This window comes from Atta cephalotes (assembly GCF_000143395.1).
Source record: "Atta cephalotes unplaced genomic scaffold scaffold00018, whole genome shotgun sequence".
In the NCBI taxonomy this organism is placed as follows: domain Eukaryota; kingdom Metazoa; phylum Arthropoda; class Insecta; order Hymenoptera; family Formicidae; genus Atta; species Atta cephalotes.
Genome location: NW_012130082.1, coordinates 4,920,024 through 4,946,968, shown reverse-complemented (window position 1 = coordinate 4,946,968; position 26,945 = coordinate 4,920,024). Strand labels below are relative to the sequence as shown.

General features: G+C 34.9%; 3 protein-coding genes across 7 annotated transcripts in view; all 3 read left to right on the top strand.

Annotated features, from left to right (window-relative positions):
- Nucleotides 1-1,042: 1,042 nt before the first annotated feature.
- Nucleotides 1,043-7,441, top strand: LOC105618829 (calcium/calmodulin-dependent protein kinase type IV-like). The gene is made up of 7 exons (XM_012200364.1): nt 1,043-1,076; nt 2,532-2,622; nt 4,254-4,457; nt 4,556-4,697; nt 4,977-5,176; nt 5,266-5,418; nt 6,121-7,441. The coding sequence occupies exons 1-7, from the start codon at nt 1,043-1,045 to the stop codon at nt 7,439-7,441; spliced, it is 2,145 nt and encodes a 714-aa protein (XP_012055754.1).
- Nucleotides 7,442-10,954: 3,513 nt separating this feature from the next.
- Nucleotides 10,955-12,220, top strand: LOC105618828 (U11/U12 small nuclear ribonucleoprotein 35 kDa protein-like). The gene is made up of 4 exons (XM_012200362.1): nt 10,955-11,039; nt 11,295-11,513; nt 11,662-11,875; nt 11,987-12,220. The coding sequence occupies exons 1-4, from the start codon at nt 11,037-11,039 to the stop codon at nt 12,091-12,093; spliced, it is 543 nt and encodes a 180-aa protein (XP_012055752.1). The 5' UTR covers nt 10,955-11,036; the 3' UTR covers nt 12,094-12,220.
- Nucleotides 12,221-16,239: 4,019 nt separating this feature from the next.
- The window catches only part of LOC105618826 (troponin T), a 12,870-nt gene continuing 2,164 nt past the window's right edge, over nt 16,240-26,945 (top strand). For 2 of the 5 annotated variants that reach the window (XM_012200360.1, XM_012200361.1), the window contains exons 1-9: nt 17,105-17,130; nt 24,055-24,085; nt 24,416-24,520; nt 24,596-24,692; nt 24,766-24,802; nt 25,747-25,858; nt 25,922-26,140; nt 26,469-26,561; nt 26,638-26,718. In XM_012200360.1, coding sequence (XP_012055750.1) covers nt 17,105-17,130; nt 24,055-24,085; nt 24,416-24,520; nt 24,596-24,692; nt 24,766-24,802; nt 25,747-25,858; nt 25,922-26,140; nt 26,469-26,561; nt 26,638-26,718 — 801 coding nt within the window. Of the gene's footprint in view, nt 16,261-17,084; nt 17,131-18,673; nt 18,702-19,936; nt 19,958-21,344; nt 21,363-24,054; nt 24,086-24,415; nt 24,521-24,595; nt 24,693-24,765; nt 24,803-25,746; nt 25,859-25,921; nt 26,141-26,468; nt 26,562-26,637; nt 26,719-26,945 lie in introns of those variants that run through there. The other 3 variants (XM_012200357.1, XM_012200358.1, XM_012200359.1) reach the window with 3 other exon arrangements.

Sequence of the window (26,945 nt, the reverse complement as noted above, 5' to 3'; positions counted from 1 at the left end):
CCACAACGAACGTTAACTTACCGTAAATAATTAAGTAAACGTAAAAAGTAAAAGAACTATAGTATATAGTATATGGTAGTAACGTAGACAAATAGTACGTGATATATATATATATATATATATATATATATATATATACATAATAAATCAATGAAATTTAGAATACGAATTTCATCATTTCCAGATCGAAAAGGAATCTGAAGTCAATCGTCCAAAAAAAGATACTTTTATTAATTGAAATATTTATCATTATAACATGAAGAAGTATAGTATTGACATCGAGATGTAAGAAATATAAGAAGACCGACTGTATAATAATGTCGTGGAGACTAACGGCGATTTGGTGATTTATTTCAGGCACGCTCTAAACAGGTCAGACAGCATTTTGAATTTCCGAGACAATTTCCGAGGCAATTTCTTTTCAAACTGTAGCGTTTCTTTTTCCCTCCTAGATATGTAACTTTCGTTAATGTATGACAATTTTGATATCAGCATACGATTGTACCCTTGAGCTTTACATCTCAACAGCCGGGATTGGGAATAATTGTGAATCTATATGATTGGAAAGGATGAAGAGAAGAACAGGTAGAGAGAGAAGAGGAAAGAGAGTGATATTAGCTATTTTATCCCCACTTCGAAATCGTTGAGGGTTACAGGACCACGTGATCGACCAGCAGAATTCGCGGCGTCCGCCGAAAATCTAAATCCGTCTGAGCCGGGGAAGAAGAAGAGACCACCGTCTTGGCCTGCGCGACACGAAACAGCCGCTACGATCGAGATAGTTCATAATCGTCCGTAGCTCGCGGTGGATCGATCGAGGGATCGCGCGCGAGTGTAAAATCCACACGAAATTTCCTTTTATTCCGCGATTTTCATTTTTGCGAGCAAAGGAGGATAAGAAAAAGAAAGAGAGTGAAAGAGAAACAGGAAGAAATCGCGGAGAAAATTCACTGTTTTTGCTCTCCTTCTTTCTGTTCCCTAGGAAAACGAGAGAACGGCAGCCACGACGGCGGCCGATTCGTCGTGAAATCGCTCGAGGAACATGATCCGCGTGGACGAATCAGACCCAGTGGGAGGTAAGAGAAGAGGATAAAAGATCAGAAAATAATTATTTTTACCGAACAACAATATTAGAATAATAGAAAAGGGGAAAAGATTTTTTTGGGCCGTGTTATACGATATACCCTGCCAATACTGAAAATTTATTACTCATGTTACATATAACAGAATTTTCAGCACTGGCAATGTATACCCTGGCGAAAATAAAAATTAGAGCGTAAGTTGAATGTAAGGAAAGAGCGATAAAAGCGTAAACAAAGCTTGTACACTAAAAAAAAATTATTAAATTTTAATAAATATTTATTTGAATAATTCTAATTAAATATTTACTAAATGTAAACATATTATTTGATGCAAAAATCATTAATTTGATTTAACTATCATTTTTTTATTGAGTAAATATTTATTTACCGCAAGTAAATATTTACTTAATGCTATTTAAAGAATTATATTAAGATTTAATAAATTTTTTTTTAATGTACAATAGGAAGGGAAAATTAAGACAAGGAAATGTAAAAAAAGTGTAAACGCTTCACCCAATTATTCATCTTCTAGAAGCTTTGTTTACTCTTCTGTCATTCTTATATTCAACTTACACTCCGATTTTTATTTTCTTTTTATTAGGAACACAATTTCGCTCAAATGCGGAAAATATGTTTGTGGAGAACGCGAAACATGTGCGCCTGTCAACGCGCTCGGTGGAATAGCGTGACTTTCAAGAAATCAAAAGGCGGTTATTGTTACTCAAGCATCGATCTTTGATCACGTTCGTAATGCCCAAGTGTCATCATATTAAAACTAATGCATTCTCGACGAAATCAATTTTAGCGATACAGAGAGAGACACGTCTCGGACGAATCTCCACGCCTTGAATAAACATAAAAGCTATTTTCGCGTGTTTGGACCGTTGGAATTTGAACATTCTGGAGAGAATGTTAAAACATTAACTTTTATCTTTAATCCCATGTGGAATTGAAGATAACTGGCGGAAAACTTTTTTAAAAATCAAAATATTGAAAAGTATAATAAATAGACATAAATAATTAAAAAAACAAATAATAGAAATAAAAATAAAAGACATCATATTAATAAGAAATAAAGATTAAAGTCTATTTATGGAGCGTTTGAATGGGCTTGAAGAAAAAAATAAAACTTTGAAGATAAAACTTTTTTTTGAGGAAAAGAATAGTAAAGTAAGATATTAGGAAAACTAAAAATAAATCATTACAAAATATACAATAAAATTTGTTAACAAGAAAAAGATAAGAATACAGAATTGTCGATGAAGTCTTAAAGAAAAGTTGGCGCCAAAACTCTCGAAGAGAACGACACGTGAATTTTAAAGCTATCTTCTGCCTCTTTCATTTGAAAGACAATTCAAGATATCACCGTCGTCTGGCGATGAAATTGAATGCCAAACACCTACTCACCCCCGCATTCCATTCTTCTCACTATCGCACGTCTGTTTTCAGAGATCGAGCCCAGTTTCCCATATAGAGATGTGACGGTACGCCGAGGTGTCGAGTTCAAGGACGATTATGACATCCAGTCGGAGCTCGGACGGTGAGTGATTAAATCCGTCGATCAGCGAATGTCTGGTATATCGTGCCAACAGCGTGTCAATCACATGCAATCGATGCATATTAATCTTGATACAAGCAGGAATTTAACGCTGTGACTGAAATTCCAAGAAAGGGAATTTCCAAGAAATCAATACGAAGATTACATCACATATTTAATTAATTTAATTTATCGACTTTCAGAGTACATACTTCTTCTATGCGATAACCCTTCTGATCTAGAGCGTAAAAAATAGTCAATTCACTTACACTTCTTTTAACTCCATCCTCTCTGAATAAAATAATAGCCACTGGTAATGATTAATTTCTAATTAAAGTCTAAATACAAATATTTGATGAGATTATACAAATATCTTCATCATGTGACCTTCGCTCTATATTCGAATATCGAGTCCCAGACAGCGCCATGTCCAAAATCGTGACATAAGACATCTTAAAAATATATTGAGACATCCTTCTTAAAGATGTCTTAAAGTTAGGTGTCTTCAAGACGACTTGTATCTTCCTATTTTGGATATGTGCTACGTAGGATATTTAATATCTTCTGCAACGTTAGAGCTAATGGCCCGTTTCTATGAAATCATAAGGGAGTAATAGGATTACAGGAATGTGTTGTGTTGCTGTCAGGTGCACATCTGAGGAATGCAGTGCGAGCTGATAAGATGAACACGCGCGGTCTTGTTCGCATCGGCAATCAAGGACCCGGGAGATACGTCTATAAATAAATATCCGTTTCTCTCGACCCATGAGTGAAACGGTACGCACGTCGAACTGCGTTCCGATGTTGAGCTTGGGCGTGCCGGTGCTCTTGACACCGGTGGTGAACTCGGCCGGCCCGCCAGTGCCGGAATGTGGTTTGACAATGAAAGCGTTTGCCCTATGCTACGATTTCGAAATCATAGACGAGCTTATAAGAGAACGGCACTCGAATTATTGAAACTAACTGAGAACATTTTTTTTTTATTTTTCCCACGAAATTGGATCGCGATTCTCGCCGAGTTTAGCTTAGCTTCTTTCTATCTTTAAGATATCAATATCGCTCATAAATTAAATGTCAAACACGAGGAATATAATATAGATAATAATAGAAAGAGCAAAGTAACAGTCTTCTGATAGGAAATTTTGTAGAGAGTCGTTCAGATTCAACTATATCGTTCTTTAAAAGATGAGCAATCTTCAATATCCACTCTATTTTATCAAATCGTGAAACTTCTTTATGTAACGTAATTGATTAATAAATTAATAATTGAAATAATTAATGTATAATAATAGAATTTAATTAATAGACGCAATAATTACATCCGACTTGACTTACAATTAGATGCTAACATTAATGATTCATTGACTTGGCTTCGTGACAAGTATGTTGTATTTTGCCTCGCTGTCAGGGACATACTGCGGATGTACAGCTTTGGCAGAGCTTCCTGTGTGTATTTATCACTTTTTATGCGTAATTTGTTATTATCCAAGAATTTGGTTTTAAGGCGTGATTTTGTATACTAAACTTGTTATGTTACAGTCAACGGAAATTCAATTCATTTTTTACATAATTATCGGTATATAAGCCACTCGATGTTTATCTTGTTATATTAATCTTTGATTTCTATATTTCAGGGGAAAATTTGGAATTGTTTACCGATGCAAGGAAAAAAGAAGCGGCTTGATGCTCGCCGCGAAAGTAGTGAACATCATGAAGAAGGAAGACAGACGTGCTGTGCAGAGAGAAGTAGACATTATGCGACGCTTACAGCATCCACGGTTGATTCAGCTGTACGACTCCATTGACACGGGGAAACAGATATATGTCGTTCTAGAATTGTAGGTTTTTTTCTCGCGGACAAGGCACCGACATAGGGAGTGTAAGATTAGAAAGAGACGCGCGCTGCGGGATTACATTTAAATTTCCATCATTTAAGGATCGACGGCGGCGAGCTCTTTGAGAGAGTGATAGATGACGATTTCGTACTGACGGAACGCAGTTGCGCTGTTTTTATGCGGCAAATATGCGAAGGAATAGAATTCATGCATGGTCAAAAGATCTTACATCTCGATCTAAAAGTGAGTCGTTGGATTGCATATGAATTACTTTGTAGATTGATATTAGATAACCTCTCTTTGTAAATCTTTCTTTTACTTTTTATAATTATTTATTGCATGCCAATTATAAAATTATTTCTAAATTTTTACACTTTTAAATATTCTTTAAAAACTGTTTATTATAAATTGAAATATAATTAACTATATATAATATATATTCTCTTCTTTTCTTTATATCTAATTATTTATATAATTATTAAAAATTTGTATAATTATTTAAAATATATGTCTGCTCTATAGCCGGAGAATATTTTGTGCCTAACGAAGGAAGGTAACAGAATCAAAATCATCGATTTTGGTTTAGCAAGAGAATACGATCCAAGTAAAAAATTACAAGTGTTGTTTGGTACGCCTGAGTTTGTTGCTCCAGAAGTCGTAAACTTTGACCAAATTGGATTCGGTACTGACATATGGAGCATAGGTGTTATTTGTTACGTATTGTAAGTTAATTATGATCCCATATATTACAGCATCATAAAAGATGCTCATGATGATCACAATTGCTCATGTTATTAATTAATTATTATAGATTGTCTGGTTTATCACCGTTCATGGGCGATACGGATATAGAGACAATGGCGAATGTTACCATTGCAAAGTACGACTTTGATCACGAGGCCTTCGCCGAGATCTCAGAGGACGCGAAAGATTTCATAAAATGCCTTTTGGTGAAAGACAAAGAGTAAGTATATATACATATTGTACTATTCTTCTGTTTTCAATTCCTTTTTCTTTGCTCCTTCCTTCTTTTGTTATCTCTTCTTTTCATACTTTCATCTCATTATATTGCTACTCTCAGAGAAGTTTCTTTTGTTACGCTGTCTAAATTATTGTCTTTCACTCGTTGTGAGGGTGTGTGTATGGCTCACAAACAACCGGTGCTTATCATAGCTAATCTGACTTCCATATTATTATCTTTCTTCGAAATGTTTTACTTTAATGAACATGTATCAATATATGAATATGTCAGACTGCAGATTACAAAAAAGCAATTCCATTTTGTAATTAAACGTGTAGGAATCTTTAATTGGCAAAATGTACATTATTCCGACTTTATACAGCAATTATTTTACTCTTGTTGCATTTAAGAAATGATATTATCGCCTCGAAAGCGTCTAAATATCAAGCCAACGACATCAACATGTAAAGTTACACTCAAATAATTTTTCGAAAATTTTGTATTCGAATACATAACGCACACGACACATTTTGTACGATATTCGAGCCTACGTCATCGTATTGTATTCTTCGTTCATACATTTTCGTCCTAATTATTCGCCCTTGGATCGCAAAATCGCGTGTCTCCATGTGACAAGAGAAACGCACTATCGAGCCTGGGACTAGAGCACGACCCTCCTCACGACGAGCCTTTCGAATCTTTCAGAAAGCGAATGACGGCGGCGCAATGTCGGGAGCACCGTTGGTTGGTTCGAAAAATAATCAAGCCGAAGAGCGAGAAGGAAATCGCGGGATTGGCGGCGGTCAAAAGAATGGCTTTTATCGAGAATCGTCCTGTCATCAGCGTTATCGACAGAGATGAGCTGGATGTGACCAAGGATAATCTCAGACTGTTCGTCGAACGTTGGCGGGAACACCCGGACAGTCCGTACACGATTGACTCGTATCACGCGTTACCAAGGAATCCGCTTCGCGATCGCGACGAATCCATGTCTCTGCGGGGTCATAGTCCCTCTCCCTGCGACAGTCTTCGCAGCAGCAGCACGCAATCGGAGAGGGTGATGATGGACTCTGCCATGAGAGATAATTCTAGCCACTTATTGCCCGTACCAAGTCTCAGCTTGTCCTTGGAAAGGAGAGCTTCCGAAGGTACAGCTGCGCGAAATCGTCGCGATCCCGCCAGTCAGATCGCTTTAGCCGAGGAGATCATCAAACTATCCGAGCACTTGCGCTCGATCGCCACGGGATCGCAGATGAGTGAAGAAAATAATGGAGATGCAATGGCAGTACAACAGTCTACCAAGAAACCTGGCGATGTCGAAAATAATCATAATATCTCGAAGAGCAACATTAAAATGACCGCATCTCATGTCAGTAAAGAGTCTAACGAGATTACGGAGAAATTATCCAGTATTACTCGACAGCGAAAACTCAACGGGACGACCTTTCATAGTAGTCGTAGTTTCGACAAATACAATTTCGATACAAATAATGTGTTTGTGGCCTTGAGGAGGACGAGTATCGGCGATGGCGATGCGTCTGATAGACAAAGGGATTCTCAAAAATATTCCCTTGAACGGACGGCGATTACCAAGGCGATGGGAGAGAAGTTCAATGGAGGAAAAATCAGCAGAAGAAGGTCTTCTGTTGGTCCAGAGGAAATGGATTTGACGCCACCTTGGCGGCGATCGCGAGTGAAACGATCCTTCTGCGAAACTAGCAGGGATGTTCCACGGATATCGAATTTGCGGGATCTACACAAGAATCTGAATTTGGACGAGCCGGGCAGCGCTAAGGACCTGCTATTGCATCTATTAGGCGAATGGGAGGAGGTCACCACGACATCCTGCAGCGGCAATGATGGCAGCGGCAATGTCAGCAGGAAGTCTATGAGCCTGGATTGGTGTGCTGCCGACACGATCGCCAGGAAGACGATGAATTCATTGGCGGAGTATTTCCAGTCGAAGCAAAAGGAAGCGAAATCTTCCGACGTCGCGTCATCCACGTCGCCGACGATATATCGTTGAATAATACGTTCATCCCGTTATAGATTGCGCATTTCTAATGATTTCTAAGATTTGCGAATTTCTAAGATTAGTTGCAAAGGAAAATGCGCGGCGTTAACAATTGGCGTTAACATTCAGCGGACTCAACGGTTGAATAACGAGCGTTCGCTATTATTGGTATATTCTTTTAACTTATCCAATTAGAATTTTAGATCTAGAAGATAGATATTAATAGCAACGAGCGCTTATTCAACTGTTGAGTCTGTTGAATGCGCCCATTCTTTCTTCTTTCTCGTCGCAAATGTTATTTTGGAACGGTTTGAAGCTTAAAATGAAATTTATGCGTCAAAAGGCTTAGGGCACTAATATACTTAATGAATCATAAAAATTAATCTATGAAAATGTAAAATTCTGTAATTTTTAAAATTATTTTGAAAATTGATTTTATAGTCTTTTAATTCCTTTGAATTCATTTCGATCATTTATGTCTTAAAGAACACTGTTATAAATAACAAATAAGTGCACTCTTATTTCTTATTTAACTAAGTTTTTAAAAAAAGATTACAAAGAAATGCAGAAGAATTTTTTAAATATATTAAGAGGGATGGATAATAAAAAGTATCAGTAACTTTTAAATATCTTTACGTCTGCTTACGTTCATCGATGATCACCTGAATCATCTCCGTTTCTTATTTTCACAATTAAAAACAAGATAGAATCCTGCAATTTCGTGACATTTCAGGAAAAAACGTGTATATAAAACGTTACGAAAGTGCAAGATCATAGAATTTCTCTGTAATTAAACTCGAAATATGTAGATTCTAATGGATATTTATGCACAGAGAGATGAAAATGAATAATGGAGATGGTGGCTTTAATGAAGACTGTGAGAGCGATAAAAAACTGATGAATTACAAATAAAGTCTATGCGGTTATACTTTATACTCTAAGCAGACTTTCCAATAGTTGTGTACCATCAACACACCCTCCAATTATTAATATTTTTATATGAGTCAGAGTATATTAATTTTTATCAAAAGATATCTCTATCGCTTTGATTCAATTTAATCCCTTGCGAACTAATAAATCTATCGTGACGCTTTTAATAACAAGAATGACGCAATTATTCGTTCCAAAATTCTTTCTCTACAACTTTTATAAGTTCCACAGGAAACTGTTATATTTAATACACATATATTGTACTTTTATTTATTAATAACATTATTTGAATATATTCTCTGTATTATAGTATAATAATATTAAATATAAGAAACGCACTGTAGATTAAGTCTAGATTTTTTTTACTAAGTATGTTACACGAAATTTGCAAGAGAGTCGATTGGAATAATATATATTCTTGTTAAATGGTCACTGTTCATATTTTATATTTAATATAAATCACAGTATACTCTACACATAGGAAAGAAAGTTTTCAATTACTTCATGCACCCATACATCTCCCACAACAATGGATAGAAACTGATTAATCTTCTTGCTATAGGAAAAGACCGTCTGCGGGAAAGCTTATAGAGCATCGTTGGCTGGAAGCCGCTCTGGAGAATCCGATACAGAAACACCGATTGAAACGCTACGTCATTAAAAAGCGTTGGGTTAAAGCTGTTAACACTATTCTGGCATTGAAACGGATGGGTGCGCGTTTAGACTTTGATTTGATCTAATATATCGGTAACGTCATTCAAACTTGATGACATTATACGAAAGAAATCGTTGTAATGATTGTAACAAAGTAGTGCAGCAAGAAATCAAAATTTGAAAAAATTAAATCATTTAGTTTACAAGGTTTCATTAATATAAGACATATTAATGAAAATCTTATTGACTTCAACCTTTGACGTCTTTATGATCAACTAATTTGATTCATTGTTTGCTTCGATAGAACTAAGGTTTTTGGGTATTTGCGCCAAAAATGAATTTGAAAAATTAAAGTAAGACGTTTTTGCAAACATACAGATCAACACTTGGAAATCATAAAATAGTTTGCTACACTATCCAGTAAAAAATGACCGTCAATTTGATGAATCGTTGTCGAAATCATCAGTTCTTCAATTATTAATTCGATGTCGAATTGATTCGATGAGTCGTTTTTCGCATATTTAAAATAAATATTTACCATCAATATATATTTCTTTTTATGTATTGCCTTGCATTATTTCTGCAGTTTAATTGTTTATTCAACGCGGATTTTAATTACAGAATCTGTGACAGAGATGTATAATGAACAAAACTCAAGAGAACAGGAATTTTTATTTAGAACAAAATAATAGACACGTAATTCCGACATAATATATCATTCGATTGTGTGAAAACAGGGTCATTTTTCTATTCACTATTGTCACACAAAATGCTGAATTGCAAATGAAAAACATTCACAGTTAAACGGATAATTTGTCAGCAAATTACAATCATGCAGTACTCTATTGATTGAAATTCAATAAAATTGAATTTTTCCTGCAGCTGTTTAATTTATGGATCATATAATTTGAATGAAATATTAAAGCTTATTCCTTAAAGCTAAACTAGTATAAATTTATATTTAAAGCGAAGTAGATATCTATATATCCATTTATCTATATAAATATTTGGCAAAAGCGAGATAGAAAGTTTTAATGCAATCCAATAGAGAGATAAAGAATAGATACAATAAGTCGAATGTAAGGAGAGAGTGAATGAAAGCGTAAATAAAATTTCTAGGAGGCGAAAATTGAGACGACAAAACAGAAAAAAGATATTACTTTTTTTACATTTTGTTATCTTAATTTTTTGTCCTCTAGAAGTTAATTGTTAACTTTTATCTTGATATCGATATTTACATTCGACTTATGCTCTGATTTTTATTTTCGTTAGAGTGTGATTATTTATACATATAACTTGTATTATATATTACATATGTATTGTGTATGTATATTTTGAAAATATTACATTATGCAAACGCTCACATATATGAGATTATACATATATGTATTTTATTTAACAAAGTCTTCAACGATAATATATAAATTGTATGCAAAAGTCATGTAAATGAATCACGAAATGAGAACAATTTGAACTTCCTAGAAGAAGAATATGATCCGTTCGAATTGTACGTGAGTCACCCTGTATATTTATAGTTATAATGTCTCCCGTCCTCTAAACACAATATTATGATTCGTTTCGTTTGCGTCATTTATACGAAATAAGATTGTGATCGCGATAGTTTATTTGCAATAATTTTATTTGCGATGCGCTTATAATTTATTAATTAAATAACGTACGATATATAATCCAACGCATTTGTTAGTAGAAATTATTATATAATTTTGTCTTACATCTTCTGTATAAATTACATAAAGTTTTACAAATTAAATTAATAATTTTAATATATTGACATATACGTTATAAAGATATGTATACATATAATTTTTTTATGTTTCGCGCGGATACAGCAAAAATCGAAACTATGTTACCCAGTGAGAAAATTTATGAATATGCTACATAGTTCCACATTCACTTTTAAAGGCATAGTTGGCGCTTCAGTTTATTTTGTTTACTTCTCGTCAAATGAGTGATCTATTTACTAAATATTTAAATGCGCTTTTAGTGCCATAAATATATTAACATGGTGAGTGTTTATTAATGAAACATTGGAAAAACAGATAAATTGTTAGTTGATGTTAAATTGCATATATATAGGATATATTAACATAAATAATATTTTTAGGTTATATAGCGTAATTCGATAGTATTTTAATAATTAATGTGCATAATATTGTATTTAATAATAATTAATATTTAATTTTAAATATATTAAGTGATAGTAATTTATAATTTGTATTAAAAATGATCATGTGATTGATTTTTCAATATTTTTATTTAGAGCGAAAACATGTTGCAAAATTGGAGCCCTTATGCCAGAGAGTACGATCCCTTAAAAGCAGGTAGTATCGATGGGACAGATACGCAACCTCATGACAAGGCTGTTAGTAGGGCAATGATAATGCACTATGAGCCACCGCACAATCTAGAATCTAAGGCGGAAAGAACTATATTTGTAGCTAGGCTTGGTCCAAAAATTACTAATTACAATCTGAAAGAGGTAGAGAATAGAGTAATATAAAAAATATATATATACATTTATTAATATAAAAAATATATATATATACTAAAAAATATATATATACATTTGACAATTTTATTATACGCTTTATATAATTATTTATAAACTTTAAATTGTTATTGTTTAGTTTTTCAGCAAATATGGAGATGTTATTTCGGCAAAAGTGATAGTAGATGTAGTAACTGGACTCTCTCAAGGATATGGTTTTGTGGAAATGAAAAGTGAAGAGGAAGCTAAAAGAGTGTTAAGACGAACTGTCGATGCCACATTAAAAGGATATAAAATTTTTATTGATTACGAATGTGGTCGTAGCTTGAAAGGATGGAAGCCGAGAAGACTTGGTATCTATTCAATAGTTTAATATATACAATCTTTCATTAAATATATACAATCTTTATTGACAAATATTACCAATTTTTATATAACATCTGTGTTATATAACACCTTTTTAGGAGGTGGTTTTGGTGGCAAAAAAGAATCGGGTCAACTGAGATTCGGAGGAAAGGATAGACCATTTAAACGACCAATTGTACCTAATATTTTAAAGCCAAAAAAATAAATAGTCTCAACGTTGACATTTATGACACTATTTTCATCGACTCTGTTGCTATCTTTTCCTATCTTCTCTCTCTGTCTTTCTCTCTCTCTTTCTCGTTTATTATTCCAACACATTAATAAAGCAATTGAATTGAACATTTTGTCATTCACCGATTTGGGTTCGCCTCTGTAATTTTTATCACACTGCTCTTGCTATTTTAATATCGTAAACCCCGATAAATCCATTATAAAGAATTTACAGAATATTTGATGTAATTTTCCCAACGACTGTCATTGAAATGGACAAGCGCATCGTGTTTCATTTCCTATCGTAAATCGTGTGGACAATTTTACATTAAATCTTCGAGAAGTAATCTCAGACACATTGCAAGATCGTATTCGCGTACGCCGGCAACTTTATACCGCATCATCGCGATCTCCCACATACGCCTCTCTCCATATAAGGAGGCACCTCGCGATTACAGTACCGAATTTAAGTTTCCAATACCAACAACAATAACGATGATACTGATAAGAGTGATAAAACTCTTCTTTCTTACTCGATTTAGGATATCCATGACACCTCAAACAATCCACTTTCGTTCATCATAGCTTCTATTTTGTTGCTCAAATTCTATCACCTTTTTTATTTAGATTCAGAACGTGCCATTGCATATTCTCTCCTGGATATATTATAAATATATTGAAAGGCAATTGTAAAAAAATATTTTTTCATAAGTTTAAGAACCTTTTCAACTTCATTAATGCGAAATAAATCGTCATGAAATATATCTTAAAAAAAAACACTAATGAATCATTTACCCTACTACAGAGATTACATTCTATAAATTATATTAATTAAAAATTAAAGTATTGTAATAATAAATACATTAGAACTAATAAATTGCATTTGTGCAATTATATGCGTAGCGAAGAGAAATCTCGAGTTAATTTTCGATGTACCGTCATTTTTATTTTAAAAGTTTCTCTCGGTAGTCGAGCAAATTTTTAGCTGATCTGACGGGACTCGCGGATCAGCCAATTCATCATTGTCAACAACTATCGGAAAGTGGGGGGCGTGACATCCTAACAGGCCTACTTTGGAGCAATCATCCGTCGAATCCGTTCGGCGGAAGAGAACCCGGAGTCGCCGCCGCAGGAGCTGAGTTGGAAGTGCGACTTGCCGGCGAAAGATACGAAAATAGTATCAACCAGGATCGTATCACTCCCGGTAGTCCGCGTATGTGTACGCACGGACCACCGTTTCTATTAATAGAACAAAAGGGAGTATGAAAGAGAGAAAGAAGGGCAAGAGAAGAAATGAGAGGCTCTAAAGCGAAGCGGGCACGACGCCCGGAGTCCCGCTGATGTCCGACCGTGATGACTTCGCGGACCTCAGAGCGGCTCAGGCTGTCGCGGACTCCACATTCCACCGGAACAAGCTCCTCCTGTGCGTGTGCGTGTCTTTCTCTCTCTCTCTTTCTTTCTCTCTCTCTTTCTTTCTCTCTTTCTCTCTTTCTCTCGCGTTCTCCCGTGGAGGGACCCTGGTTTCACCCTTTCTTTCTTTTCTCTCTCGCTATTTCACCCAGTTGGGTCACCTCCGTGAAAATCCCCATCTACACGCACGCATATACGTCTCTACGTACACGCGCTCGCGCACGCACACACTCGCGCGCGCAAGCACTCATCCACACGCATTGACACCACCCCGAGTGTAAGTTCAACATTTTTTCATTCTGTATTTGATAGTCTCGATTTTTTTCTCTCTTTTTTCCTTCTCTTTCTTTTTTTTCCTTTTCACCATCTCTGTCGAACGGCGCACTCCCTCGCTTTCTCTTATTAATCTTCATTCTGGGAGGAACATTCGCGATGAACCGCGCGTCTATGTTCTTCCTGCGATGTGATTGTTGTGAATGTGAAAACGACGTGGTACGACATGAAGTAATTGACTCGAGAAATCTTTCTAGCGGAAATTCGTCTTCGCATCAGCAATGTTTATATTGCCGAGAAATTCGCGATTGCTCACAGCGAAATCACTTGGCAAATATTTTAGCAGAGTTTTTCGATTCAAAGAAGAATCAATAGACGTGAAATTACTCGATAAAAGGATCTTCCATTTTTAATGCTAGGAACTTTTGAATAGTGAACAGTATTCTTCGCTCAGTGGAAATCTCGTGAATACGTAACCACACGAAGCACGCCTTTATCTAGGGTAACTGTCCCTATTAATGTGCCTTTTATCCAATTTGCTTATTACTGAATTAATTAATAAATATTGTAGCTTCCATTTTATCTGCTTGCACTCAATATTGGTTTTTCAACTACTTCTTTTTCTTATAATATTTCTTTAATCTCAAAAATGTTAATACTTTATAATGTTTTTGATAAAAATAGAAAACATGTTTTTATCTCTATTAGTGAGTCCTCTAAGCGGCGATGGTGCCTATTAATGTGCTCCCAATTTGTGTGCCTATCCACATTTGACTCATTTTAACATATAGTTACTAAAACAGGTAATAAATTTAAACTAATTGTTTATGTAAATATTACATAAATCATTATTTCAATTATATTTATTTCAAAGTACTCTCACTCATAACACAACGTTCTCAACTCCAATACAAGGTACATTAATAGAGACAAACTTAAAATCTTGCAGTACGTATTACTGGATTCACATAAATTTCTCATATCTTTCGAAAAATATTTAAAATATTTTAATACTCAAAAAATAAAATATCTTCGATATCGTATTTATTTTATATTAATATTTATATTAATAATTTCACAAAAAAAAATATTTTTTCTTATTTATTTGTACTAGTTTTCTTTATGACTTACCGAAATACAAAAGCACACTAATAGGGACAGACACAGTAATTGGAACGGTTACCCTACTCGTTCAGTGAAAAGAATTGCGCGTATCAGTGGAAAATTTTTGAATTTCGTTGCGGCAGACGTGCAAGTGAATGATTACGTGGAAAAAGTTAAATGATGTAAGATCTTATGGTGCTTTTGTTATTTTGCTAAGTATCTTTTACGACGTAAATTAATGATCTCAGCAACTTTATTTGCGGATTCATCGTGTGATCCTTCTTGAATTCTATTATCTTCATTTTCTTTATCTTATTTTTTTAATAACATTTTTGTTATTTCGCATTATTGAAGTTAAAATTGTGTTTAAAAAAGAACTCATAAAATCGTAAAATTTATGATATATCGGACGATATTGTAGATAAAAGACGGATGTTACTTTTCGTCGACAGAGAATAAACAGTTTCATATTTTGAATTCGATCTATTTTAAATCGCGACAAATAACAATGGCGAGTTAAATTAAGTTGCAGAATCGTGAATGCAAATCGTCCCACAGCATATTCATCCGACAAACATCGTAGAACGTTTTTAAAGCATTGATCAGATTGAGCTTGAAATTGGATTGGATTTAAAATCAATCAAAAGAAAGAAAGCTTAAAAAAGAAATCTTGAGTTTAATGAATTTTACTTTTTGATTAGTTACATTCTAATCGAATTTAATTCTCAATCTCAAGCTTTAATTACGGCTTAGATGTCTCCAAAACGTTCCTTAAAGATCCGTGCTGTATAGAAATATTTCGACGTTGCAAAAATCCAACAGATATATCGCGAATATTTTTGCGAAGAAAGTTGCTTTTTCCAGCAAAAGTATACAAAGTCATGATCAGGCTAGAGACTGAGATTGCGTTTGGGTTGGAATTTAATCAAACAGAAGGAAGAAAGCCAATCTCAAGTTTAATAAACTTTGTTTTGATTGGTTAAATTCCAATTCCATCTCAATCTCACTCTCTATGGTTTGATCACAGTTTAACACAGGGCTTTTTCCAGCAAGAACACAGTACAACATAGTGAATCATTTCGTCCTTGTTTAACGTTGGCAAACAACAAGAATGTTCACTGTGTCCATCTGTGTCTCTCACTGGAAAGCAACCCACTTCCCCAACGGTTCCGTATAGACATAGGTCTAGTGTTACGAACTCCACGAATTTCGATGTTCTCCGTCCACGTAAAGAAACAGCAGGAGAAGAAACGACAAAGAAAGACGAGCGGAACGAGGGAACGAGCATGTTGTATCACTAAAATTAGAGCGACATGGCAGAGAAGGGGACGGCTCCTTATAGAGCTTGAGCGCGATGCCGGAGCTTGCGACCAGGGTTAGCAAACTGGCATTTTCTCTTTCTCGCCTCGAAGTATCGGATTACTTTGGGAACGTCGGTGCGCGCCGTCCGGCCCATTCAGCTTCGGCTTTCCTCCGGATACCCCTTTTCCACGCAAGGTTCGACCAAGCGCAAGCATTTTTCTACATCGTCCCTCGTGCCTCTTTCTCCGGATGCCCCCTGCCATCCTTGTTGCTTTCCTCTCTCATCTGATCCTTCCGACCTCTTCTTCTTCCACATAATCTGTAACCGGTGAGGTTTCCAATTTTCTATCCTTCAATCCTCATTATTTTTTTAATCTATCGCAACGTTAACAAGTGATCTGATTGAGATCGTTCACATGAAATTGATCGTGACGTGCTTATCGTCGAGATGGTACCGATATCAAGTTACACGCATAGTTGAATTACAAGAACTGTGACAGCCGTGTTAAACGGCACCCAGATTTCAGTTTACGACGATTTTACTCAAGAATTGTTACAAGTGTTATGTTACGTGATGAGGGTGCTTTCCATTTGTGACATAAGTTAACACAAGTGCCATTCTATCTATATTATTCATTGAATGCTAAGAAAGATAGAAGAATACTTATGTTGACTTGTGTCACCAAATGAAAAGCACCCATAATCTGAATGACGCAAATCTTTCCTCGCGAGGATCGCGTAATGTGTCGCAACTTCCATCGACCAGTGTGACCTAATTAGCGATTCTTAAACATATATCGTTTTTTTAGTCACTGTCCAAAAACTTTCTCTCTTTCTTTCTCTCTTTCGCCGTTTTGTAAATCAATTTAGTATTTCAACGTCTCGTTTTTGTTGCAGCGCTTTAAACAGCCGCCAATATGTCTGACGACGAGGAACAATACTCGTAAGTAGCCCATCGATCATGACTCTCGAGCCAACATCGATTGATATAAATTATCATCCTTGCATTGTTCGCGTTCGCAGTTCTCAATAGTTTATTTTGAAACTGATGCAATTCCAATTTTAGAACGTTATTATTACGAATTCCGACGAGGGCGTAAAAAATTCACGCGCTTGCTATTAAAAGACTCCGCCTATTCTTTTTTCTTTCTTTATTTCTGTAGAAAATAGATATTTGCACAATTTTCAAAATAAACGATCTTTAAAATACTCAGCATGAAATATTTCATTGCAAAATTTGAAATATTTCAGAAATTTTTCATGAAGCATTTCTGAAATATAAACATGTTTAGGAAATCAGAGTTTTTGGAATATTTTTGACCTTACAATAATTGTACAATTTTAAATTATTTTGGTAAAGTATTTTAATGCAATTATTTTAAAACGTTTTTTACAAATTTTTACAAAATATTTTTGAAGTATTTTATTAAAATGTTTTTATTAAAATGTTTTTAAAAAATGATTTCATATAAATATTTCATGATGTATGGGTGAATACGTGATATCGCCGCTCTCCGAGATGAGTAGCTCGGAATAATGCGAGAGAGAAGTGCCGTGATATATGTCAGTAATTTCCAGACATGAAAAATAGGATGCCGAAATCGAAGCGGTAGACAAGATCGTGGCTCGCTGATCGTTGATCATGTTTCGTACGAATCAAAAGTCCGAGCAAAGTTTAAAGTTCGTCCACGTAAGGTTGAACAGCGCCCATGATCTGTGACCTCGTCGTGTTTAATGTTTCACATGTTCGTCTAATTTTGCCGTCTCGATGTCCGTCCCTGCGTGCGTCACGTTCCAATCGCACCTACGCACGAACCCCTTAATAAGCACTCAAAGCGAAACTCGAACATTTCAGCCGACTTTTAATTGTCACTCGATGACGTGCTTGCATAATAATTATTATTTTTTAAATGCTTTTTCTCTTACATTGCCGCTTCAAATTTTTTCTAGAACAATGTAATTATATTTTCTCGTAAATTATATAATTTGATTAGTTGTTATAGAAAATTCACTCTCAGATCGCAATAAAGAAGAAATAAAATAAAATTCGGTAAATCATTTTTATCGCGTCTACACTGAAAAAAATATTAAATTTTAGTAAATATTTGTTTGAATAGTTCTAAGTAAATATTTATTATATATAGAAATCATTAATTTAATTTAACTATTATATTTTTTAATAAATATTTATTTACTTTAATATTTATTTACTTTAAAGAAATGTATATTCAAATTTATTGTCACATTTATGTTTTACAAAATAAAGTTCGTATAATATTTAATACTGACAATAATTAATCTGCGCGAGAGGAAAAAAAGCAAGAGCTTTAAGCAATCCTGAAAAAAACCTAAACCCCTAACTCTTAAAAGCGATGCCCTCGTGAATCTTCCTGCTCACCCCATTTATCACCCCATTCAAATGCCCCGATAGCACATTGTGTTCTGCCCTGACTAAACTAGACTTTTTTCCGTTTTGTCTTTTACAGCAGCGAGGAGGAAGTCGAGGAAGTGTAAGTGTTCACTTTCGTTATATGTTTTCCTAATTAAATGCTTTCTTATTTTTCTAACGTACGACTTGTCTCGTTTTCTTATTTCAGGAAGTAAGTTTCAGAGGCTTGTAACGAGCGCTGTAGCTACTGCGAAGACGCGATCGCGGCGAAAATATCCGTTTCAATCTCGTGATGAAAAGCGTTTTTGATAGTTTGTTTCCAGTCAAGAGTTCAAAGCGCAGATAGATTTGATTTTTTTTCTTTCTTTCTTTTAATACAAAATACACACAGAAAAATATCATTCTATTGCTAAAAAAAGTTATTACTCAATTTACTTTCTTTTTTTTCTTTTTTGACGATTATCTTTAACAAAAAATATTTTCTTGAAAATAAAATATATTTATTAATTTTAGAAAAATTCATTATTATTTATGCATTAAAATAAGAATTTATTTTTTTTTTAAATATTTTAAATTTTATATTTGATCGAAGAAACTTTATATAAGATTGACGACTTTTTGTAATAAGCAAATTGAATTAATTTTAATTTAATACTCTTGATTGAAGTACTAAACTTACTAGAATATATTTTGAATTTAATGCTAGTAATAAATTTATCAGATTTGCGGATGTAAATGAACGTATAAATTACTTGAAACAAGCAATTATTATTTGCTTTTAGTATGTATTTTTCTGTGTGTAGGAACGCGTACTTGTAAGATGTAGCGTTTCATGTTTATGTGCGGAATTCAGCGATTTATCGAGCAAGATTTATACAGATCCGAAAAGCAAGACCGGAGCTGCTCTTTCTCTTCCTCTCTGTTTGGCAACGTCGTTATATCATCTGTCGATGCTCCTCTTTCGTAAAATTAGAACGTCAAGTTAGATTAAAGCTAACGAACGCGCAACGGAACGCACGATGAATCGATAGTGAGAGGAGCGTAAATGAAGAATAATCGTTTTCCGAAGTCTCGTTTGCGCTGCGCAACACGCCAGATTTCTCTTTCTGATCGTGATTTATGAACTCCGTCTTCTTCTTTCTTTTTTTTGTTTTATTCACTCCCTGTCTCTCTCTCTCTCTCTCTCTGTCTGTGTGTATCTCCACATACAACACACAAAACCAATCAACCAATCAACCAACCAACCAACCAACCAACCAACCAATCAACCAATCAACCAATCAATACCAATCGTCACTCGTCATCGACCGATCGGCTAATCGACCCGCGCGGTATGATACAAAAAATGTCAAAATCGAAGGCAGCCGGAGAAGAAGACCGAGTAAGTTTTGCACACGACAATATGAACGTCTCTCTCTATCTCTCTTTTTTTTACGACCAATAAATGATGTACATTCACGCGCTGTTGTCAGTGTCGTTTCTTTTTTTTCTTCCCCGCTGTCTAATCGCTGTCTTGTCTTGTTGTCTCGGTGTAGTCTTTAATTGTTCGTCCATTCTCTGTTTTATACTCTCTCTTTACTTTGTTTTCATCATCTCACACGCGTTGTGCTGCCGCAGTCATTTACTTTTGTTCATAGTAATTTTTTAGTTTAGTCGTATATACTTGTCTGCTCTCTCTCTCTCTCTCTCTCTCTCTCTCTCTCTCTCTCTCTATCTATCTATCTATCTATCTATTTATCTATCTATCTATCATTTATCTATCTTTTCCCTTTTCCCTCTGTATTTTTATCTCCTTGTCTTTCTTTTTCTTTATTTTTTTTCTCTCGTCAAATTGTTACACATAAAAGAAGAACGTGATTGAGCGATCGCTGCAAAACACTTTCTATTTTCTATTTATTCGGTTTTGTTTGCGCCAACACATGAAAGACACTTTTTAGTGTGACATTCTCCTTTTTTGTGTAACATTGTCTCAAAAAGAATCAATGCTGATACATCCACCTTCTGCACCTCTCTGTTTCTATTTCAACTTTTAAAATACCATACGTTCTGCCGGTGTATTCACTGTCTTCTCAACATCTGTCTTGTGTCGATGTTCTGCGTCGATGGATTAAATAAAACAAAACAAAACAAAACAAAAATAAACAGCAATGCTATCGCGCTTTTTTATGTACACAGATGTACACGCATATTACACGTACATATATCTCACGTATGACATATAAGACATCGAGATCATTCAGCATTTTGACAGGATTATCGAGAATGCAGTGTTGCAAAAGTATACACATTTTACACCCCGCACTTTTATTCCATGCCTCATCTTTGTCCTCCGCCGTGTCTGTCAACAATATCTGTCGCCTTAATATCAGCCTCTGTTATCCGCATTATGGCAAATGGGCAACGAAACGTTTCTTTTTCTTTTTTTGCAAAAGTGCTACGAGATCCCCGTTGAGGAGAAAGTAACGACGAGCCGCTTAATAATTGAAAGCAAGCGATGCATACCGATCACTCGCTCGCAATATAAATGCGGAACGACCAGTGAGTCTCTGCAATAAACGTGCAATCAAACATAATCCGCGTGATCGAGCGGTCGGTTCGGATTTAGTTTGCACGGAAAAAAAAAAAATATATATGAAAAGAAAGGAAAGCGCAAGTTGGAGATGAGCGATACCGATTTTTATAATTTACGTGCAGCTTTGTGCAGTCCTACGTAAGCGACGACCAATCACACGACCTTATTAATGAATCTGTACTTTCTTTTTTTATAGGGGTAGGGCGTCCCAAAAGTAAGTTGAATATATCGAGGTGTTTACACGTCAATAATATATCTTTCCTGTTCTTCGGCCGCTCTCTCACATCCCCTCTCCTCCGCCCATTGGTTTTTCCGACGTCGATTAAATTCGATAAAAACTTTTAAAATCTTAGTCTCTTTAGAGAGAGATGGTATCTTTTTCTTCAATTTTCTGAAAGCAAAAAGAATTATTTTTTTTTACTGACATAGTTTTGCGATAAATCGGGTGGAAGATTGGTAAAAGATATTTATAAGTTTCCCTCTCTCAACCCAAAAAATATAAAAGCCAATAAAAAATCAAAATTATTTTGAAATTTAACGCAATAAAGAATCCAATTTTGTAACAAAAATTGATTATTTCGATTATATGATACTTTCATAGCAAAATACAGTCACATTTTGACATTTTCCTGATTTGGTGTGTGGGTGGAAGAGGAACACGTTCCTTTGAGAACTTATAAAACACAATTTACCAATTTTCCACCTGATTTAGCTTAAATTATATGATTCAATAAATCACGATTTGAATCTTTGCATCCCTTTGAACTAAATCACGATTTGAATCTTTGCATTCCGAGAATATGAATGATAAAATTAACGATTGAAATTGACTGACGTCGGTAAAACCGGCAAAAACCCTCAGATTTTTCGTCGCGGCAGGAATGAGATCGTAGAAAATCGGCTTCGACATTACAATTGTGTTGCGGCGCGTTGTAGATTTGCCAATTTCTATCTATATCGCTGGGGAAGATTTTGTTTACAGATACGGGACGGATAACGCGATCGTTGGCCTGTGTAGTGCGAATAATAAGGATATATTTACTGCATGCCGATATGTACATCGCGTTCGTGAATATTCCATCGCGATTGCATAACACTAATGCGCGATGACACTTGAGCTCCGTTTGGGAGCCCGCCAGGCGTCTCATAAATATATGCACAATAACGTAACACGGTTTATTCTGAGACCGACGTCTGCTCAAAATGTACCACGCCCCGGCGCCGACGTGATCTTATTAACAGCCGGCCGTTCGATACATAATGCAGCATCTGCAGTGCTACGTATTTATGCACAATCTTCGAACATGCGAATTTGCCAAATAACATTGTATAAGGAACCATGTATAGCCAGACGTGTATTTGCAGTTTGAACATTAATATTTATCATCGTGTGAAATTGCATAAATTAAAATCTGATCGTAGTTTTATTTTCATTTGTTTTAATTTTTGTCTCGCGAATCTCGAAAACTTAACCGCCAAGTGTCGAATCTTATTACCGAGAAAATTATGTTACCGATATTTTACATTTTAAGTCAAAAGTCAGATTGTAATTTATAACGTAAGTAAGACGCTCTGGATTTCAATCCTGTCGATGACGTCTAATCGCTATCAGTGTTCGAGGTTCCTCTCCCCTTATGTTCTCCTCATACTTTATAATCTTTATATCTCTTTCGCACCCCCGCGTGTTTTACGTTTTGTCTCTCTGATTAATAATGAATTAACGAGTTGTACATAATCACGTCTTGTTTCGAATTACGTCAAAGCGATGTGTCACACGTCCTTCTATCTCAAGGCTCGTTATTTTGTCCGATCCCCCATATTAATTTATATTGACTTTTGCGCCATAATTTATCGACTCGCAAGCAAGCAATAATTGCAATACCCCTGCCCGCAGATCCCATGAATAAACAATTCTTACATCCCGACGACATCTTTTACGATGTAAATTATAAAAAAGAAAGATGTATGATAAATTTTACTGGAACCTTTTAAAATAGAGGAAGGAAAGCCGAAATCTAATAACGATTGCGGCATCCTACCCTTTTCTTCGAGTGTTCTTCAAAGACACAAACATCTCCATGAATTCCTACAGATTGATCTCCAGTTCGGTAAAAAAATCAAACGAATTTATGTTAAATCTATTTAAAAACAATTTTGAGTCGATGCTCAATATTGTCATCTCCTGAAGCGTATCATCTCGATGCATTATTATTATCTCCGACAGCTCTTTTAGTCATTTACGAATTCATAATCCTTACGACTGAATAACTCAACCAAGACAGTCATCTCAAGTAGAACTCAGAAATCATAATAAAAATTGTGAAGTACACCATCATGACCTTATTTGTCTATAATGTACAAGTTCATTTTTAAGTATCAAATAACGTTATGGTGATGTTCTATATCACTATGACTTTATTATGACTCTGTGTTCTACCTGGGATGGAATATTCCCTGCTACTCTCATTAATGCCTTCTCCCATGATTCGCTGCGGTGCGTACTTTGGTTTCTTCTTTCTATAATTCTATATGCTTGCACATTGTCGCCTTACTATTTGCCTCTTTCTTTTTCTTTCCTCTTGTCTTTTATTTTCTTTCTTTCACAAATCGCCTCTGCTCCCTCCCTCTGTCCCGCTCTATTTTTCTCTGTCTTTCTGTTTATCCGTCCGTGCATATATCTGTCTGTCTGTTCCGCCCATGTGTTGTCTGTGTGTGTATACGTGCGACGAGCGGCATTGAATAATATGCACTACGGGAGAGAATGGATGGAGTTGTAATAAAGTAGTGAAGATATGGACGTGAGAATCGCGTATGGAGTTCTGGGGGATCTCGCGAGATCTTCCAGAGAGCGAGCTCAACCGTGATTTAAAGAGAGTTACTTTTGTTTTCACTCCGGCCTCCTTCAGGGAATCTGGCGAGAATCCTGAGTTTATGAAGGTGAGTGTTGGTACTCATAAATAACAATCGTGCGAATGCCCAAAACTTTCCGCGCTTCTTTCGTAATAAAAGGATCTTTTGCGGAAAAGCGAAATGTAATATTGAATATTGGTGAAAACTATATTCCAGCAAGAAATGACCGGCAATTAGATATTGAATCAACGTTGAATTGATAGCGAAATTATTGTATCGATTTGACATCAATTTAATGAATCACGTCTCTTAGTTCTGTCTATCAATCGCATTGGAGATATATTGAGCACTGGCATGATCGTTACAAGAAACACAATCAAATACGCATTACGGGCTAATCTATTATTAAAAATTCAGAGGCAAGAACAGAAAAGAAGCGACCTCGACGAACAGCTCAAAGAATACATAGCGGAATGGCGAAAACAGAGAGCCAAGGAGGAGGAGGAGTTGAAGAAATTAAAGGTACGATCCGTTCTTATTTATACTTGATATCTTCTTGTTTAATATTTTATTTGATTTTAAAAAATATACTGTTAGGAGAAGCAAGCCAAGCGCAAGGTCACCCGTGCAGACGAGGAGAAGAGATTGGCTCAGAAGAAGAAGGAGGAGGAGGAACGTCGCCAACGTGAAATCGGTAAATGCATTTACGTCTATCTCTATTTTCTCCTTTAAACAAAATTTAATACAATTTTTTAAACTTTTTTCAGAGGAGAAAAAACAACGTGACATCGAAGAGAAGAGGAGGTAGGTGTTTATACAATTATTGGCCTATATTCAGAACACAATTTCATCGATAAATGCGCGCTTTTATTTTTGAATTTTATAATGTATGTAACATGAACTACGTGCTAAATACGCGTAACATATAATAGGTACGTTATGAATACGAGTCATAATGGTCGGTATATAATCGTAATCTATTTTTATTTGAAAATCGTCTGAAGAGAATAATGTCTTAAATAATGTCTACGTAATGCCTATTAAGATGCTAATACTGTGTGATACTGTATGAACAGTTTACTACATCTTAAGAGACTTCATTCAAGACGGTCTTTTAAATAAGAACCGACTATGAATACCGGCTAATGTCTCTCGTAATGACTGCAAGATTTCTAAACAAGTATATTATTTTATGCATAACAAATGTTTGTGAATCGATTCCTTTCTAAACAGTTGTATCTTTAATTTAAGACTAAAACAAGAAATTAATTAAATAGAGTAAATAAAAAGAATTTTTTTGATACAAAATATTGATAAAAAAAGAATTAATCGATTGATGTGTAGACATTAATGTCGCACAATTATGACAATCGCAGCAATGTCAAATTATTTACATCACTAACGAACACAAAAATGCTGTATGATATTTTTTGCCATCATGAATTTATTTATTCTATGTAACATCTTTACGATCATTAACAACGTAAGTAATTTGACTTTACTGTTGTATAATCGTTACAATGTAAATATTTTATGCATGTCAATTAGGATTTTAATTTGATCTTTCTCCAGTACTTTATCAAAAGTAGATTATTTAAAATCGAAGGAATTACCAATTATATTCGTATATATAAGTTGTTTCAAAGAAGTTTAATTGATTAAACTTGTAAATATATATTTATTAAATTTTTTATATATACATATTTGCGTGTTATTTTTATTTTCTATATTTATTTGCTATATTTTAGGCGCTTGGAAGAATCAGAAAAGAAGCGACAGGCTATGATGCAAGCGATGAAAGACCAGAGCAAAGCAAAGGGTCCAAACTTTACCATCACTAAGAAAGATCTTTCGGTGAGTGTTCTTTTTATTATCAGCAGCAATTGAATATTCTATAACTAGGATTCTCTTATGTGAATTTAGGGTAATCTTACGTCGGCGCAACTTGAACGTAACAAGACAAAAGAACAGCTTGAGGAGGAGAAGAAAATTTCCCTTAGCATTCGCATCAAGCCGTTGGAAATTGAAGGTTTGTCGATTGACAAGCTCCGTGGTAAGGCTACCGAATTGTGGGAGGCCATAGTCAAACTTGAAACCGAAAAGTACGATTTAGAGGAGCGACAAAAGCGTCAGGACTACGATGTGAGTTTTTACAATTCTAAAAATATTGAATTATTTCGTCTTATTTGAACAATATAAATTTATCGCATTCTTAATAAAATTTGAATTGTTATATAAAAAATTTTACAAGCAAAAGATTGCATAAGGATGGATTTATTTATACGCGCTCATAATAATTTTATACCATTGGGTCTCATAAAAATAAAAAGAAAGAAAAAAAGGAAAAAAAATACGAAAAATATACATTGACTGTTTCCGCTTGGGAAATAAGTTGCTGGACGCGGGTTTAATTATAGTCCAAGTTGTTTTGTAGCTGTATTGATAAATCGATATTACCCTTTTATTGTAGCTTAAAGAACTGAAGGAACGTCAGAAGCAACAACTGAGGCACAAAGCCTTGAAAAAGGGTCTCGATCCCGAGGCTTTAACTGGCAAATATCCCGTACGTAATATCTATCATATCAGAAAATGAAAGTGGAAGGAAGAATCATCATATTAATCATATCGCTTATTCACAGCCGAAAATCCAAGTCGCCTCCAAGTACGAACGTCGCGTCGACACCAGGTCTTATGACGACAAGAAGAAACTTTTTGAGGGTGTAAGTATACTTTATAAGTTATTCAACACATGAAAATTTATTCGATGGTCCCTACTCTTAAAATACGAGGTCAAACCTAGAATTATCTCACTTTGTGACATGTTCACGTGAAGTTTTTACATTCAAACATGCGCTCTACCACAAATATGAAGATACTCTCTATATATATATATATATATATATATATATATATATATATNTANATACTATACAGTACACTAGTAAGG

Bases quoted from the DNA above. Each gene is read 5' to 3' on its own strand.
- LOC105618829 (XM_012200364.1), top strand. From the start codon at position 1,043: ATGATCCGCGTGGACGAATCAGACCCAGTGGGAG. The intron at 1,077-2,531 runs GTAAGAGAAGAG...GTCTGTTTTCAG, and splicing joins CGAATCAGACCCAGTGGGAG to AGATCGAGCCCAGTTTCCCA. The intron at 5,177-5,265 runs GTAAGTTAATTA...TAATTATTATAG, and splicing joins GGTGTTATTTGTTACGTATT to ATTGTCTGGTTTATCACCGT.
- LOC105618828 (XM_012200362.1), top strand. The intron at 11,514-11,661 runs GTAGAGAATAGA...GTTATTGTTTAG, and splicing joins CTAATTACAATCTGAAAGAG to TTTTTCAGCAAATATGGAGA. The intron at 11,876-11,986 runs GTATCTATTCAA...ACACCTTTTTAG, and splicing joins ATGGAAGCCGAGAAGACTTG to GAGGTGGTTTTGGTGGCAAA.